A 19,189-nucleotide genomic window follows, 5' to 3' on the forward strand; every position below is an offset into this window, starting at 1 on the left:
TATTTGGGAACTGAGCTGGGAGACTCCAAATCAATGTTGGGGTTTGTTTTTTTTTGTTTTTTTTTTTTTATCTTTTGACTGCTGACCTGGCACCCTGAGTAGTTGTACTCTTTCCCAGGCTGTTTGTTTAAATTGGTTACAAAAGATTCATTGGAAAGGAGGGAGAGCAAGATACAACGGGCTGCTGTGAATGTAGCGTTATGTACGCTGACCGGGGCAGGGGGAGGGGTGACGGAGGGGCAGGGAACCCCAGCCGGATTTTCACATAACCTCACCTGTATATTGCTTCATTGCTCATCTCCACACTCTGTGGAGTTGAATTTTGGAGCACTGAAGCCTCTGAGCATTCTGGTGGGAACATGGACTCTTGCCTTCTGAGGGCAGTTTCCTCCTGTGGATTCTGAGCTGCCGCTCCTCCATTATCGGACAACAGGCTTTATCCTGCTTCTTTTGGAAATGTTTGAAGATCTCTCACCTACTGACAGCCCTCCTATTCTTTCTTGTTGTTTAGTTGCTAAGTCATGTCCGACTCTTGGCGACCCCATGGACTGCACCACACCAGGCTCCTCTGTCCTTTACTGTCTTCCAGAGTTTGATCAAACTCATGTCCCTCGGGTCGATGATGCCATCCAACCATCTCATTCTCTGTCACCCCTTTCTCCTCCTGCCTTCAGTCTTTCCCAGCATCAGGGTCTTTCCCAATGAGTCAGTTCTTCGCATCAGGTGGCCAAAGTATTGGAGCTTCAGCTTCAGCATCAGTCCTTCCAATGAAGATTTGGATTGATTTCTTTTAGGATTGACTGGTTTGATCTCCTTGCAGTCCAAGGGACTCTCAGGAGACTTCTCCAGGACCACAATTTGAAAGCATAAATTCTTCAGCACTCAGCCTTCTGTATGGTCCAGCTCTCACATCCATACATGACTAGTGGAAAAACCATAGCTTTGACTAGACGGACCTTTGTCAGCAAAGTGATGTTTCTGCTTTTTTGTTCTTTGTTGGGGGTTTATTTCTTGATTGTCATTTATAGGTGTCTTGGGAGAGAAGAAATAGAAAGATTTGTGCTCAGTATGCCCCCTCGAATCTAAAGTCTGACACAGAATTTTATTCTTTGTTAGATTATAAAAGAAAATACAGTTATTTAAACAATGTGAATTGATTCTCGCACCACCACCCCAGGTGTCGCCATTGGAGGAAATGGTTTTCCATGGCTTCAATGCAGAACACCTTTATCCAGTTCCTCGTCTAACCGTGGCCTCACAAGCATCCTGTTCTCAAGTGAAACGGGAAACAGTTGACCCAAAAACATGTACGTAAGGAAGTGAGATCTCAGGTCTATGGTTTGGGACTTGTAACTTTGGGAAATCATGGGGTGGGGACCGGGTGGACAGATAGAACTCAGGGAGACCACATAATAAGAAAGAATGTGTTCTTGTTTTAATTAAAGTGTCCTTTATTCCACTGATGTATCTTTAAGGTTGAAATGTATTAATATAAAGATGATCAATAACAAGCATACCTAGGTTCTACGTTAAATACAAAGGGGGAAAACGTACAGAGTAAAAGAAAATATCATGCTGTCTTGCTTGGTGTGTAGAAGCCAGAGACGTAGGTGTCCTTGTCTTCCTCCCTGAGTTCCCATTCCTCCTCCCCCCTGGTGCCAGGCCCTCTCCTGCTGGCTTGTTCTGTTCCCTCAGCCAGTGTACTTTGGGCCTTGGCAACCACCATCACTGTGCCCTAAGGAGCCGAACCTCGTACCCTGCCCTGTTCCCCTGTGGCCTCAGTTCCCACCATGCCCCCCTTGTGTATTTCCCTCCAGCTGAGCTGGGCCCCTGGCTGTGCCTGTGACCCCAACCCTGAGTGGGACCCGGTCTACAGCCCCACCAGACTCGGGGATATTTTAAGTTTCTTCAGTAATAGAGCCCAACTCAGCAGTCTGGAGTCAAATGTAACATTTATGGTCATGTTGTTTAATGGAGAGTACCTTTTTTTGGTTCAGAAGCAAATGTTCCTCCCAGATTAACTTGGGCCATTTGGGATTTGGGATGGGAATGTTTTGTTTTTTTTTTAGGTTCCCCCAAAGAGTTTTTGGAAATGTTCATCTTTCCAGTTCTGCTGCCCGGAATGGCTAGCCTGCTTCACCAAGCAAAGAAAGAAAAATGTTTTGAGGTCAGTTGTTTGTTTATTTCTAAATAATAATTCATTTTTATCAGATGATAGCTCATTATACCATCAGGTGGTTGTTTTCAAAACAATCCCTTTGGGAGAGAAAGCCTGTGTTTTGGTCACTTACCCAGCTCCAGCCAGGACGTCTAGCTGTGCACACACACGCACTGCCATCTGTCTGGCCGCCTGGCTATGGGGAGGTTTTCTGCTTTGCTTGGCCTCCCTGCCTGCCCTTCTCCTGGGCATTTGGCATCTGCCAGGTTTCTTGAGTTGCCTGCTTCTGTTAGGACAAGCCCATATTATAGCTCTCCTTACCTCTTATCTGGCTCCAGATTGACCTTCCCAGCTTGGGCCTCTTCCTACTCCACTTCATGCCAAATGCCATGAATGTACTTGCTTCTTGCCATGCTTCCCCTGGCGCAAATCGAGTCCTCAGTGACCAGTCATTATCACACTGTAGCTAGCTAGCTATCTGTATGTATCAAGTTCCAATTCTGGTGCCCCCCCACATGAATACCCCAAAGTGAATACTCTCTTCTGCTGTTGACAGGATACATTGGGTATGTGTGTTCGCTGCACAGGACTAGAATTTTGGATGGCCTGCACGCAGAGAATAAAACAACAATTAACGTTGATCAAGTGCTTGCTCTATGCTGGGAACTCTGCTTCAGCTGCTAAGTCGTTTCAGTCGGGTCCGACTCTGTGCGACCCCATGGACTGCAGCCTACCAGGCACCAGTCCATGGGATTTTCCAGGCAAGAGTACTGGAATAGGGTGCCATTGCCTTCTCTGCTGGGAACTCTGCTAAGGGCTTAATCATCAATGACCTCATTTACTTCTCTCAACAGTCCTTTGAGGTTCCTATAATTCATATCATCTGCATATTTGCAGATGAGAAAACAGAGGAATGGAGAGATTCAGAAAGTTGATCAAGGGTGAATAGCAGAGCTAGGATTCAGATCCAGATCAAATGATTCAAAACGATGTTTTAAAATATTGGCCATAACTACAATGCAAACCCCAATCTGCTGGACAGATGTCTTTAAAGCATTCACAGTTGATGTTATCATCTGCTTGGTTGCCCTTCAGCATGGGATCTCTGTAAGAATAGGAGATATACTGTCCTGATAATTTTATATGTTGAAGAGAGAACATTTTCACATGCTCTAGCAAACACTCAATTTTGCTTTAGCACTGCCCCTCCTTGTCTTCATTTCTTAGCCTAATTCACTACAACTTGATCCATTCAGCATAACATTCCTTCTGACAGGCCTCACCGTGACAGTTGTGTCTTCAGTAGGAGAAGAAATGAATTATGAGGCATTGATCCGAAACCAGGCAGCGTACCTGTGAAGGAAGAGTTTAGGGCACACTGCTGGGCCATGGCACACCATTTGAGAACCATGGATCCACATAAGGAGGCCAAGACCCCTCAGCCTGTCTTTCAGGACCCTCCACAGGTTTTCCCCTCTTTCCTTCCAGCCTCATCACTCTGTTCTCCTTCCTGGATTATACCCTCCATTCCAGCAGATAGACCCACTTGGAGGTCCCTGTACCAGTCCCACACTTCTCTGAATATGTTCCTTCTTCTTCTTTTTTTTTAGGAAAAAATCCTTGAGTTCTTTTTCTCTGCATATTTAAGTTTTGCTTGTTTTTCCAAACTCAGTACTGTGGCTTCTCTTTCAGGCCTACTATTCCAAAACTGGAAGCAATTGAACCCAGCCCTCAGATTTCAGAGTATTTCATCTATTTCTCTTCTTGTGGAAAATTAAGACATCCTTAATTAAGACATTCTTGATCCATAAATGCACTTCATATTTTAAATGTCTGTTTCTCCAGCATTTTAAGTTCCTTGAGGACAGATACTCGGATTTATTTTTGTATCTCTATTTAGTGCCTCGTATATTCTACCCAGAACCATAGCCCCTGGTGAACATACAGTTGGCCCTCACTAAATGAGTGCATGGTTGGACATCAGGGGAGCACCTCCACTACTATGTCCTTGACCAAGACTCAGCTCTCCTCTGCCTAGGAAGGCTGTTCTCCTGGGCACATCCCTGGGGGGACACCATGAAGTGGGAGTGAGAGAAGACTTCCATCCACTTGGTGAGTTTAGTCAATATAAGAAAGCAGTTGGTGGCAAATTGCACTACCTAACCCTCATTATATGTTAATTATGCAATTAACAAGTAAATTGGGCTTTGGTTTGTAGCATCATGGCTCAGAACTCATCTTTGGAGTCAGGGTTACCTGGTTTTGACATTTACCTCCACCTTAGCTGGCTGTACAGACTTGGGTAAGTCATTTCATCCTTCCGAGTCACCATCTTTTCCTTACATGTAAACTGAAGAATAGCACTCGCTCGTGGTGTCACTGAACCCGGTTCATCTGCCTGATGCACAGCAAGGCAAACAGTAAGATGCCAGTGTTTACAGCAGAGAAGGGGTTTCTTCACAAGGCAGCCAAGCACGGAGATGGGAGAACAAGGCTCAGATTCACCTCCCCAAAGGCAAGGGGCTTGGGATATTTATCAGTGAAGAGTAGTGGGCCTTAGAAAGCATCACTACGAACAAAGCTAGTGGAGGTGATAGAATTCCAGTTGAGCTATTTCAAATCCTGAAAGATGATGCTGTGAAAGTGCTGCACTCAATATGCCAGCAAATTTGGAAAACTCAGCAGTGGCCACAGGACTGGAAAAGGTCAGTTTTCATTCCAATCCCAAAGAAAGGCAATGCCAAAGAATGCTCAAACTACCGCACAGTTGCACTCATCTCACACGCTAGTAAAGTAATGCTCAAAATTCTCCAAGCCAGGCTTCAGCAATACGTGAACTGCGAACTTTCAGTTGTTCAAGCTGGTTTTAGAAAAGGCAGAGGAACCAGAGATCAAATTGCCAACATCCGCTGGATCATCAAAAAAGCAAGAGAGTTCCAGAAAAACATCTATTTCTGCTTTATTGACTATGCCAAAGCCTTTGACTGTGTGGATCACAATCAACTGGAAAATTCTGAAAAAGATGGGAATACCAGACCACCTGATCTACCTCTTGAGAAATTTGTATGCAGGTCAGGAAGCAACAGTTAGAACTGGACATGGAACCACAGACTGGTTCCAAATAGGAAAAGGAGTCTGTCAAGGCTGTATATTGTCACCCTTCTTATTTAACTTATATGCAGAGTACATCATGAGAAACGCTGGACTGGAAGAAGCACACGCTGGAATCAAGATTGCTGGGAGAAATATCAATAACCTCAGATATGCAGATGACACCACCTTTATGGTAGAAAGTGAAGAGGAACTAAAGAGCCTCTGGATGAAAGTGAAAGAGGAGAGTGAAAAAGTTGGCTTAAAACTCAACATTCAGAAAACAAAGATCATGGCATCTGGTTCCATCACTTCATGGGAAATAGATGGGGAAACAGTGGAAACAGTGTCAGACTTTATTTTTTTGGGCTCCAAAATCACTGCAGATGGTGACTGCAGCCATGAATTAAAAGATGCTTACTCCTTTCAAGGAAAGTTATGACCAACCTAGATAGCATATTGAAAAGCAGAGATATTACTTTGCCAACTAAGGTCTGTCTAGTCAAGGCTATGGTTTTTCCTGTGGTCATGTATGGATGTGAGAGTTGGACGGTGAAGAAAGCTGAGCACCAAAGAATTGATGCTTTTGAACTGTGGTGTTGGAGAAGACTCTTGAGAGTCCCTTGGACTGCAAGGAGATCCAACCAGTCCATTCCGAAGGAGATCAGCCCTGAGATTTCTTTGGAAGGAATGATGCTAAAGCTGAGACTCAAGTACTTTGGCCACCTCATGCGAAGAGTTGACTCATTGGAAAAGACTCTGATGCTGGGAGGGATTGGGGGCAGGAGGAGAAGGGGACGACAGAGGATGAGATGGCTGGATGGCATCACTGACCCGATGGACGTGAGTCTGAGTGATCTCCGGGAGTTGGTGGTGGACAGGGAGGCCTGGCGTGCTGTGATTCATGGGGTCACAAAGAGTCGGACACGACTGAGCGACTGAACTGAACTGAACTGATAGGGTCAGAGGTATGGGGCAGGTGACTGGAGGCAGGAAAAGGGAGATTGAATTTTTATTTCTTTGATATTCGACACAGTGTAGACATTTTGCAAATACTGGATTTGATTTTCCATCCCATAATACTAATAATGCTAACATTGGGCACTTACTATGTGTGTAGGCAGTATAAGTGCTTTCCATGCATGTCAGTCTTAATTTTCCCTAACAGGATTAAGAGTATTTACCTCTCTTTCACAAATAAGACAATGAAATTCAGAGAGTTTAAGTCCCTTGCCTAAAATCATAGCCAGTAAATCATAGAGCCAATTTTAACCCAGACAGACTACTCACTTCAGTTTAGACTCTTAATGCTTTGGCCTACTAACTTTGTTAAATGGTATTTTTAATTTTAGTAAGACCATGCTGGGCTTCCCTGGTGGCTCAGTGGTAAAGAATCCACCTGCCAAGCAGGAGACTTGGGTTTGATCTCTGGGTTAGGAAGATCCACTGGAGAAGGAAATAGCAACTTACTCTAGTATTTTTGCCTGGAGAATCCTATGGACAGAGGAGCCTGGTGGGCTATGTCCATGGGGTTGCAAATGAGTCAGACACAACTTAGTGACTAAACAAGAACAAGACAAAAGACAGTCACTGTTCTACACAGGTATATCTGAGTTATATGCTTCTTCATGTGACACATGTTCAGAAAATAGAGGTGGTAGCCTGATCTGAGGGTAGAGTGTTTGGCTCTCTGACATCAAAAGGTCATTCACTGGACACCTGTGTAGGTGCAGTTTTAGCGTCGGCTTGAACTGGACAAAAACTGACTCCAAATTTCTGAAAAACAGCTCAAGCCACTGTTATTATAGCAACTTGTACATCAGAGGTGTTATCTACAGGGAGCAGTGATGAAGTCTTCTGATATATTATCTAGGCTAAATGAAGCTTGGAGGATATGCAATCTGCAAAAATAATTAAGGCAAGCTTGATCAGTGAAAGCAGGTTCTAAGCAGAGGAGGTTTTCACAAGTAGTTCCCTTATCTGCTCAAGACAAGCTCAAGAATTTCTATTAGTCACCAGTTTCTGTTAACCCTATGGAGCACAGTTTCACTGGGATATCATGCTGATGAAATGAGGTAGTGCATACAAACTGCTTAGAGCAGTCCCAGGAATGTGGGAAGAACTCAGTAAATGTTAACTGACTGATCATTAGTATTACTGGGCTACAGGTACTCCCGAGATAGGATGGGTTATACACGTTACCTGTTACCTAAGTGGGCTTGCTTTTATTCCTTGGCTACCTGAGGCCTTATTTAGCACTTGGTCCCAGCTTCCCTCAAACATCTAATTACACAAGGACTTCAAGAAGGTTTATTTTGCTGGTAATTTCATAGGGATGTGGGAAGAGGGCTTTGTTGGCATCTCTTAAGCAATTCTTATTTAATCCTCTCTAAAGCCATGTCTGTTCTCTCCAGTCACCTCCTCCCACGCAAGCCTCTCCAGACCCCTTGGATCCTGAACAATTCAGATCTGGCTGCGTGACCATGTCATGTCAGGCTGCTTGACCCACTCAGCAAAAAAAAAGTCCAGCATTCGGCTTACCCTTCCTTCCTTGAAATGCAATTAAACCGATACTTGGAGCCTTTGGTGGGTGGGGTAGTGGAAGGAAGCTTCTCACCTCTCACCCAAACAAAGACAGAATTGTAAGGTTTTCTTCATATTGCTCCAGCAGAAATGCTTGGTTGTGAGACACAGGCCTAGTGAATTCAAATCTGGGAAACCTTGATCCTACATCGTTCTCCTGATATGCTGGTGCAGACCAGTTGCCCTGACTGAACCAGAAAAACTGTAGTGAGCAGATCCCTATTTTAATTAACTTGAGAAGTTGCTCTGCTGAAGGGTCTATAAACAGAAAAAGCTGGTAAAACGAATGTCAGCAGTTCAGTACTGACTATCCGTATTCATCCAGGTCATGGCACTCTTGAATGTCAATTTCCTACCCCACCTTCCTGCAGTCTTCATCTGGAAGCTTGGTATCTCAAATAGGCAAGATGGGTGAATTGTTATTACTTCTTTCATTTCTTGATTCAAGATTTTAGAATTTCTTAATTAAATTTAATTCCCTCCCCTCTCCACCCCCATGTCACATGCTGGGTTATTTTTTGTGGGTTATTTTTGCAGGCTTAAAAATTACATTATTGCCATCTCAACATTTGTCAGATCCTAGTGGAGCTCCTCTTATCCAGATATGCACAACAGATTTGCATTTTCTCCATTCAGCTGTTCCTCACATCCTGTCGTCGGGAATAGATGCTTAAACCGAATGATAACCAGCCTCCAGCCAGAATTACATAACCGGAGCATTCTTATCTGTAACCTACAATTGAACTTGCCTCCAAATGACTCTCAAACAGCAGCATAATTCATTGTTTATTAGGGCCATTCAAATTATATCTTGAACAGCAGCTTACAAGTAATTGCTGACTTGTGTTTTGCCTTTAAAATGCTGAGTTCTAGTTATTTCTTCTTGCTTTCCTTATTTTCTGTTTTGTTCTATGATATTGTTTCAGCAGTGCCTGGAACATAGTTGTTGTTCAGTCGCTAAGTCATGTCTGACTCTGCGTCCCCATGGAATGAAGCATGCCAGGCTTCCCTGTCCTTCACTATCTCCCGGAGTTTGCTCAAACTCATGTCCATTGAGTCAGTGATGCCATCTAACCATCTCATTCTCTGTCGCCCCCTTCTCCTCTCCTTAGTCTTTCCCAGCATCTGGGTCTTTACCAATGACCCTGGTCATTGGTAAAGCTCTTTGCATCAGGCTTAAGTATTGGAGCTTCAGGCCAAAATATTAGAGCTTCAGCTTCAGCATCTGAGCTCTGCATCAGGCTGAAGTATTAGAGCTTCAGCTTCAGCATCTGTCCTTCTGATGAATATTCAGAATCCTTTAGGATTGACTGGTTTGGTTTCCTCACTGTCCAGGGGACTCTCAGTCTTCTTCTTCAGCACCACAGTTTGAAAGCATCAATTCTCCAGCACTCAATCTTCTTTATGGTCCAATTCTCATATCTGTACACATGGATATGAGAAAAACCATAGCTTTGACTATACGGATCTTTGTCAGCAAAGTGATGTTTCTGCTTTTTAATATGCTGTCTAGGTTTGTCATAACTTTTCTTCCAAGGAGCAAGCATCTTTTAATTTCATGGCTGCAGTCACCACCTGCAGTGATTTTGGAACCCAGAAAGGTAGGGACTCACTAAATATTTGTGAGATAAATATATGAATATGCGAGCATGCTAAGTCACTTCAGTCATGTCCGACTCCGTAACTCTTTGGACTGAAGCCCAGCAGGCTCCTCTGTCCATGGAATTCTCTGAGCAAGACTACTGGAGTGGGTTGCCATGCATTCCTCCAGGGGATCTTCCCAACCTGGAGATCAAACCCATATCTCTTATGTCTCCTGCTTTGGCAGGAGTGTTCTTTGCCACTGCACCACTGATTGTGCAAAAGTCAGAGTTTACTTTTCAGATGGCAATTAAGTTATAGGAGCACATAGCTGTTACATGCAAGAGGTTGTTTACTAATTGTACCTGCTCTGTCTGGATTTGCCACCCCTGGAGGGAGGTAGACCATGGGGAGGCTGCTCTGATCTGTCCAGTGCCCTGGAGCTAGAGCTGAGTAAGGAGCAAATCCTCTAAAATTGAAGAAGCCTCATAGCCAGTAGAGAGCCAGAGTTGAAAAAGAGACTGGAATTCAAGAATAGTAGTTTTCCAGCACATTGAGAGCCAGTACTTTGTGCCAGACATTGTTCTAAGCACCTTAGCCATAGAAGTTCATTTAATCCTCCCAATAGTCTTCTGATGTGGGTGCTATTCTCGCTGTCTTACAGATGAGGGCCATGCAGCACCAGGGTTAATCAACAAACCAAGTGCACAACTAAGTAAGTGGCTGAGCCAAGATTCAAACTGAGCAGCCTGTTTCCTGGGTCTAGGAGTTTGGCCCCTGCACCACACTGCCAGCCACTCTAACGGCTTCCAAAAGCAGAGGCCAGGTTCGAATAGGAAAGATGACCTGGAGGCTCTGGAGAAGGAGACTGAGGCACTAGACAGGCCTGGGGCAGGCACCTCGTGGAGCCGAGCCCTTGATTAGATTGTCATATGGGCACCAGGACACTTCATGGGAAACCAGAGAGTAAAACAGCGAAAGGGATGTGGGGCGAGAAAGAGACAGCAAGAGGCGACACCTGAAGACTAGGCCATAGAGCATTTGGCCAATTACACACATGCCTGGTGCTTGTGTGTGTGTCTACGTGAGTAAGGAGGTCTGTGCTACATGGTCCAGTGGTTCAGGACCTGGCCTATGGAAGCAAACAGACTCTGCCTGGGACAGAGTGTGTAAGCTTGATAATTTTGACTTTGATTCATAATAACATAATAACTTTGAGTCATGTAATTCATTATATATGTCATTTCAAATTTTAATTTTTAAAAACATGTACTTATTTTTATTTGGCTGCATCAGGTCTTAACTGTGGCACACGGAAACTTTTAGTTATGGCATGCAAACTCTTAGTTGTGGCTTATGGGATCTAGTTTCCTGATTGAACCCGGGCCCCGCTGCTCTGGGAGTGCAGAGTCTTAGCCAATGGACCTCCAGGAAGTCTCTACAGCATTTTAGATATTATCAGTTAGGCTGATGAATTTCATAACCAAATAGTTTGTTTGTCATTAGATGTTTAAATCTTTCAAATGTTGAGAATAAAATCCAGATTATTTAATAAGCAGATATTTCTCTGTTCTTTAACTTTTGGAGAACATAGTTGGGGGGCTAAACCATAAGTTTATGATTTCCCTCAATTATCTCAGCCTTAGAATTAGATGAAGACCGTGCTCATTGCATGATATGAATTTAGCAAGTGAAATAGATTTCTTTAACCCTTTCCCAGATAGTTGTTTTCAACTCTGTGTAAAAAGATCAGGCTGTCGTTGTTGTTTTTGTTGTTCAGTTGTGAAGTCATGTCCCACCTGTTGTGACCCCATGCACTGCAACATGCCAGGCTCCTCTGTCCTTCACTGTCTCCCAAAGTCTGCTCAAATTCATGTCCATTGAGCTGATGATGCTATCTAACCATCTCACCCTCTGCTGCCCTCTTCTCCTTTTGCCTTCAATCTTTCCCAGCATCAGGGTCTTTTCCAGTGAGTTAGCTCTTCGCATCAGGTGGGCAAAGTATTGAAGCTTCAACATCAATCCCTCCAATGAATATTCAGTGTTGATTTCCTTTAGAATTGATTCGTTTAAAATTAAATCATCCATACTTTGCCAAAAGGTCATTCTAAAAGTTTAAAGTCAATAAAATGTTTATGTTGTTATGATTTTGTAAAAAAAAAAAAAAAAAGAAAGAACTGACTGGTTTGATCTCCCTGCAGTCCAAGGGACTCTCAGATTCTTTTCCAGCACCACAATTCAGAAGCATCAGTTCTTTGGTGCTTATCCTTCTATATGGTCCTACTCTCACATCTATACATGACTACGGGAAAAGCATACCTTTGACTAGAGGGACCTTTGTCAGAAAAGTTATGTCTCTGCTTTTTAATATGCTGTCTAGGTTTGTCATAGCTTTCCTTCCAAGGAGTAAGCGTCTTTTAATTTCATGGCTGCAGTCACCATCTGCAGTGATTTTGGAGCCCAAGAAAATAAAGTCTGTCATTGCTTCCATTGTATCCCTACCTATTTGCGATGAAGTGATGAGACCGGATGCCATGATCTTAGTTTTTTGAATGTTGAGTTTTAAGCCAACTTTTTCACTCTCCTCCTTCATCTTCATCAAGAGGCTCTTTAGTTCCTCTTCACTTTCTGCCATTAGACTGTTATCATCTGCATATCTGAGACTGCATTTTTCCTGGCAGTCTTGATACTGGCTTGTGGTTCATCCAGCCTGGCATTTCACATGATGTACTCTGCATATAAGTTAAATAAACCTGGTGACAATATATAGATCATAGAGAAAACTTAAGTGGCATCTGTACATAGAGTCAATGAGTCTTTTAGTTTTGCTGTGAAATTGGCTGGGTACTAGCAGTGGTTTTGTTCTTCAGTCACTCAGTCGTGTCTGACTCTTTGCGACCCCATGGACTGCAGCACGCCAGCCTTCCCTGTCCTTCACTATCTCTCGGAGTTTGCTCAAACTCATGTCCATTGAGTCGGCGATGCCATCCAACCATTTCATCCTCTGTATAAATGGGGCTTTATATGTTGTTAAACAACTATACTCTGTGAAAGATAATGACTGGAAATGATTAGTTTGTACAAATAGCTGGTGGAAGCATATCTGTGGGCCAACAATAGGTATTGTACAGGCACTTTCTGAATTTAGATAATAGTATCCAAATCTGTTAGCCAGTAAGTGAAAAATCACATGTAAGTCAGGGGAGAGAGGACACGTTTGGAGCCTTTGCTCCCCTATATTATTTTCCAGTATAGCCATGGCAAGGTTGCTCTGCAGCAGCCTTATCATACAGGCCAGTGAAGAGTGTGGGTTTTACTTTAAGAACATGGGAAATCCTCATGGGAAATCAACCTTGTTGGGGCCTTGTCATCATATTTCATGGTGCCCTCCTTACTATTCTGAAATGAAATGCTTAGTAATACTGCATATTTATCAATTACCTGACTGATATATTACGGACAGTAAACTACCTGAAAACCCCATAGGTTTTCAATGATTATTATTTCTGTGGGCTGACTGGGCAGTTCCTCTGTTGGTCTCACCTCAGCTCCCTCATGTGGTTGCTCTCAGCTGGTGTCGGGGCTGTGCTAGGAGGTCCAGGCTGCCCTCACTCCCCTATCCGGGGCCTCTCTGCTGGCCCTTGGCTGCAGCTTTTCAGCTCCCCTCCACATGGCTCTCATCCTCGAGGAGGCCAGACCAGCTGCTTCACAGCCTGCTGGTTTCAGGCCCGCCTTTCAGGAGGACAAAGGCTAAAGCCTAAGGCCTGGGCTCCAAAACTCCAACAATATCACTTCCACTGCATTCCATTGGTCAAAACAGCTCACAAGGCCAGCAACTCACAAAGCAACTCAGAAGTGGGTGAGAAACGGACTCCATGTAGAAGTAGCAAAGTCACATTGCTAAGGGGCATGGTCCCAGGAGGCATGATCACTTAGGGGCCATTGTCATCATGATCTATTCATACAATAAACTCAAACATGTATGTATAGTGGTCATTTAATTATCATGGACCATTATATAAGGGAGAAATGAAAAAAATTATTTGTAATATAGGTAATATGTATTTCCTTTTTTAAGGCTCAAATAAAACTACACTAGAAAAGGGACTTCCCTGGTGGTCCAGTGGCTAAGACTGTGCTTCCAATGCAGGGGGCCTGGGTTTGATCCCTGTATCAGGGAACTAGATCCCACATGCCACAATAAAAGATCCTGCACACCATAATGCAGGTCAAAGGTCTCGCATGCCACAACTAAGACCTGGCACAGCCAAGTAAATAAGTTTGCTGTTGTTTAGTTGCTAAGTCGTGACCAACTCTTTTGCGACCCCGTGGATTGTAGCCTGCCAGGTCCATGGGATTTCCCAGGCAAGAATACTCAAGTGGGTTGCCATTTTCTTCTCCAAGGGATTTTCCCCATGCAGGGATTGAACCTGGTTCTCTTGCATTGGCAGGGGGATTCTTTACCACTGAGCCACCAGAGAAGCCCAAACATATAAATAAAGATTAAAATAAACTACACTACCAATAAAGGTCCGTCTAGTCAAGGCTATGGTTTTTCCAGTAGTCATGTATGGATGTGAGAGTTGGGCTATAAAGAAAGCTGAGTGCTGAAGAATTGATGGTTTTGAGCTGTGGTGTTGGAGAAGACTCTTGAGAGTCCTTTGGACTGCAAGGAGATCCAACCACTCCATCCTAAAGGAAATCAGTCCTGAATATTCATTGGAAAAACTGATGCTGAAGCTGAAACCTCAATGCTTTGGCCACCTGATGGGAAGAACCGACACACTGGAAAAGACCCTGAGGCTGAGAAAGATTGAAGGCGAGAGAAGGGGATGACAGAGGATGAGATAGTTGGATGGCATCGCTGACTCGATGGACACGAGTTTGAGTAAACTCCAGGAGTTGGTGAAGGACAGGGAAGCCTGGTGTGCTACAGTCCATGGGGTTGCAAAGAGTCTGACACAACTGAGCAACTGAACTGAACTGAACACCAGAAGATACTGTGAGATGGTCAGAGAATCACCATGAGCACAACATCTACAGAAAGCAGAATCACGTGTGTTCTATCAGTCACTCAAATAATGTGATGTTTTCCCTGGTGATGTGATTTTCTGAAATGGTGAGAAACTCAGGTTCTGAATTAAAAAAATAAAAAGTACAATTTTCTCTTAATATACATAGTAGTTGCTCTTCTGAAAAAAAAGTCAATGTTTATTATTAAAACCATGCAGAAAGTCTTGGTGTGTACATATTAAATGGAGCTAAGTTCCAGATTCAGATCACTGTAAACAGTTTTTTATCTGATAAGCATCCAGTGAGATATCTGAAAATATCTTAAGGAGAGGTTTTTTGTTTTTTTTTTTTTTTGTATGCAGGACTCGTAATCAGAGTATAGAGTATCTCTGGTTCAGAAATCTAAACTGGGTCTGCAGGATTGTGTTCCTTCTAGAGGGCCTCGGGAGGATCTGTTTCTGTGCCTTTTTCAACTTCTAGAGGCTGCTGCATTCCTGGGCTTGTGGCCTTCATCTATTTTCAAAGCCTGCGATAGTATCATTCTTACGTCTGCTCCCATCTTCATATCTCCTGGTCTGACTCACCCTCTCTCCTCCCTTACAAAAACTCTTGTGATTACATTGATCCCATCTCAAGAGCCTTAATTTAATCACATCTGCAAAGTTCTTTTGCCATGTAAGGCTTTGGGGGATTAAGACATGGACATCTTTGTGGGGTAATTATTCAACCTACTATACCCAGTGCATCAACACAGTTTATCTTAAGGGACAAACATTCAAAGGGCTGCAGGGCCAGATAGATATTGAAACAGGCATGGAATAACAAGGTGACACCAGGGAATGGTCAGGACTGTGGCCACCACAGAAGCTCACCCACTACAGGGGTGGCTGCCCCATTTCTCATTGCCTACTGTGGGCTCCATGCTGACTGTGGGCTCAGTGTGTCCATATCTCCTGAGTTTTCAATAGAAGCCCCCGGTTCAGACTTTGCCATGAACTGTCCTGATCAATTTTTAATAAAATTGTTGACAGTTTTCAAAAAGATTAGACACAGCATGCTAAACATTAGAGCACATTTGTGAGCTGGATCTCAACAACTGGTGATCTCTGGTTTGTACCCTTAGCTTCTCCTATGAGTTCCTGGTCTGCATTTCTTCCCTATTTACTATCACCCTGCCTTGGGCCCATCAGGACTTACTGAACCCCACCCTCTGACCAGACTACACCCTTAGGAATATAACTACTTCCCTTTAGGATGTCCCCTTTATGCCAGGCTCTGTGATGCTCAACATTTGTTTACAAGGTCTCACCAATTTTTAAGAACAGTCTTCTGCTGTAGGTGGTGGTCTTTATCATTTTATAAATGTGGAAACTGCAGACTAGAAAGAACAAAATTCACTTGCACACACAAGGTCGCTGAGCTAGTTCGAGGCATAGCCAGGATGCTAATCTGTCCTTCTGACTCTAAGGCTTAGCCCTTAACCACTCCAGGAAGTCGACTCTTGACCCAAATGATGGAGGCTCACGTACACCCTCCCCTACCCCCAGGCTGTTTGCAGTGTCCCATGGGGCTCCTGCCCTCCCACCAGACTGGACTACATCAGCTTGATCTGGATTCAGGCCCCGAGCTTGTCTCACCTTCCCTTTTTTTTTTTCTAATTTTATTTTATTTTTAAACTTTACATAATTGTATTAGTTTTGCCAAATATCAAAATGAATCCATCACAGGTATACATGTGTTCCCCATCCCGAACCCTCCTCCCTCCTCCCTCCCCATACCATCCCTCTGGGCCGTCCCAGTGCACCAGCCCCAAGCATCCAGCATCGTACATCGAACCTGGACTGGCAACTCGTTTCCTACATGATATTTTACATGTTTCAATGCCATTCTCCCAAATCTTCCCACCCTCTCCCTCTCCCACAGAGTCCATAAGACTGTTCTATACATCAGTGTCTCTTTTGCTGTCTCGTACACCGGGTTATTGTTACCATCTTTCTAAATTCCATATATATGCGTTAGTATACTGTATTTATGTTTTTCCTTCTGGCTTACTTCACTCTGTATAATAGGCTCCAGTTTCATCCACCTCATTAGAACTGATTCAAATGTATTCTTTTTAATGGCTGAGTAATACTCCATTGTGTATATGTACCACAGCTTTCTTATCCATTCATCTGCCGATGGACATCTAGGTTGCTTCCATGTCTTGGCTATTATAAACAGTGCTGCGATGAACATTGCCCTTTGGATTTGGAATTTGTTCTTGAGATCTCTTGCTTTGAAACCCAACTCCTTTAAAGGACTCTAAGCCTTTGCCCTTTTTTAAAAAGAGAAAAGAAGGGAATGGTTATTGTGCGAGCAATACTTACTCTGTGTAGAAAAATTAGAAACTACCAATAAGAAAACCAAACAAACAGAAACCTTGCATCAGTCATAATTCTAGCCCTGTTAGTGTTAAATAGCTTTGTAGGCTTTTAAAAATTAATATAAACTCATACATACATATTTAGTACATATTAATGTGGCTAATACCTGGCACATAGCAAGTGCTCAGTAAATAACTTGATATTGTCATGATTACTCTTGGGCCCTGGGGGAAGCACATGGGGAATAACAGCAGTGGGTATCGAAGTGGCTCTGATGTCAGGCTATCTACTTCCCATCTCATATTGATCTCTGCTCTTATTGACTCTTATCTCTTAATGTTTGCTACCTACTTGCACCATAGACAACAGGTTAGTATCCAGGCTTTAAGGAATTCCTATAAATCAATAAGAAAAAAGAGAACAACAACACATTAGAACTATGAAATAGAAAAATAAACAAGGATAAGATCAGGAAGTTCACAAAAAAGGAGACCCAGAGAGCCAACAGCAAATCGAAAGATGCTCAGTCTCACTAATGTTGAAGGAAATAAAAGTAATAGATCATGTCTCACTGTTGTTTAGTCTCATCTGATTCTTGGTGACCCCATGGACTGTCGCCTGCTCGGCTCCTCTGTCTGTGGGATTTCCCAGGCAAGAATACTGGAGTGGGTTGCCATCTCCCCCTTCAGGAGATCTTCCTGATGCTAGGGTCTAGTAGACCTGAGTCTCCTGCATTGGCAGGTGGATTCTTTTTGCCACTGAGTTACCAGGGAAGCTCATCATGTCTCATAGATTAGCAAAAATATAAATGTTTGGCAATATTAGAAATGGATGAACCTGGAGCAGAGAGAACTTTCATGTACCAATGCATAACTAGTATCCCCCGCTTCTGGAGAGAAAGCCAGCAGAACCTAATAAAACAGAGAATAAATGTACTCTTTGGCCTAGAGACTTCTCTTCTAAGGTTGTATGCTGTTACAAAAACTCTCAGTAGTTGTATAGAAAGTGCTCTGAGGAAGGATATTAAATGCAGCATTGTTTGAAATATAAAGAAATGAAATTGACTTCAAGATGCTTTAACAGGATAATATATAAATAAAGAAAACTGAGTCCTGAAGAATTGATGCTTTTGAACTGTGGTGTTGGAGAAGACTCTTGAAGTCTTGAAGACTCAAGAAGTCCCTTGGACTCCAAGGAGATCCAGTCAATCTTAAAGGAAGTCAGTCCTGAATATTCATTGGAGGGACTGATGCTGAAGCTGAAACTCCAATACTTTGGCCACCTGATGTGAAAAACTGACTCATTAGAAAAGACCCTCATGCTGGGAAAGCTTGAAGGTAGGAGGAGAGGGGATGAAAGAGGATGAAATGGTTGGATGGCATCACTGATTCGATGGACATGAGTCTGAGCAAGCTCCAGGAGTTGGTGATGGACAGGAAAGCCTGGTGTGCTGCAGTCCATGGGGTCACAAAGAGTCAGACACGACTGAGCAACTGAACTGAACCATAAATAAAACTTTTTGGAACAGCTTTGTTGAAGTACAATTTACATACCATAAAATCCACTATTTCCATAGGTGTCCATCATAGATGAATGGATAAACAAAATATTTATCCATACAATGTAATATAATTCAGTCTTAAATGAAAAGGAAATTCTGTCACATGCTACTACATGAATAAAACCTGAGGATATTATACTGAGTGAAATAGTGCAGTGTAATGCTCAGTCATGTCCAGGCCTTTTCAACCCCAAGGACTGTAGCCCACCTGGCTCCTCTGTCCCTGGAATTTTCCAGGCAAGAATACTGGAACGGGTTGCCATTTCCTACTGCAGAGGATTGTCCTGACCCAGGAATCAAACTCACGTCCCTTGCATCTCCTGCATTGGCTGGTGGATTCTTTACCACTGCACCATCTGCAAAGTCCTGAGTGAAGTAAGCCAGTCACAGGAAAAGACAGACATAGTATGATTCTGCTTATATGAGACACCTAGAGTTGCAAAATGAAAGGAATTCTGGAGATTGGTTACACAATTATGTGAATGTACTCAACACTAGTGCATTATACACTAAAAAATGTTTTAGATGATAAATTTTATGTTGTGTGTTTTACCATATGTTTAAAGAAGTCCACTCATTTTAAGTGGAGCAAATTTACAGAGCTGTGCAAACCATCACCACCACCTAATTTTAGAACATTCTCATTGTCACAAAAAGACCTCTAAGTGATCATTTGCCGTCACTTCTCATTCCTACTCCTGCCCTCAGGCAACCGCTACTCTGTTCTTTATCGCCATAGATTTACCTTTTTGGAGGTTTCATGTAAATAGAACCACACATGATAAAGTCTTTTGCATCTGTTCTATTTCACTTAGTAGTGTTTTTTTAAATTAATTT

General features: G+C 43.1%; 1 protein-coding gene across 5 annotated transcripts in view; it reads left to right on the forward strand.

Moving 5' to 3' along the window:
- The window catches only part of IQCK (IQ motif containing K), a 161,538-nt gene that overhangs the window by 18,552 nt on the left and 123,797 nt on the right, over positions 1–19,189 (forward strand). For all 5 annotated transcript variants that reach the window (NM_001192088.3, XM_059881206.1, XM_059881205.1 and 2 more), the window contains exons 3-4: positions 1,178–1,307; positions 2,070–2,167. In NM_001192088.3, the coding sequence (NP_001179017.1) occupies positions 1,178–1,307; positions 2,070–2,167 (228 nt within the window). The remainder of the gene's footprint in view (positions 1–1,177; positions 1,308–2,069; positions 2,168–19,189) is intronic.

Source organism: Bos taurus, chromosome 25, assembly GCF_002263795.3.
Source record: "Bos taurus isolate L1 Dominette 01449 registration number 42190680 breed Hereford chromosome 25, ARS-UCD2.0, whole genome shotgun sequence".
NCBI lineage: Eukaryota > Metazoa > Chordata > Mammalia > Artiodactyla > Bovidae > Bos > Bos taurus.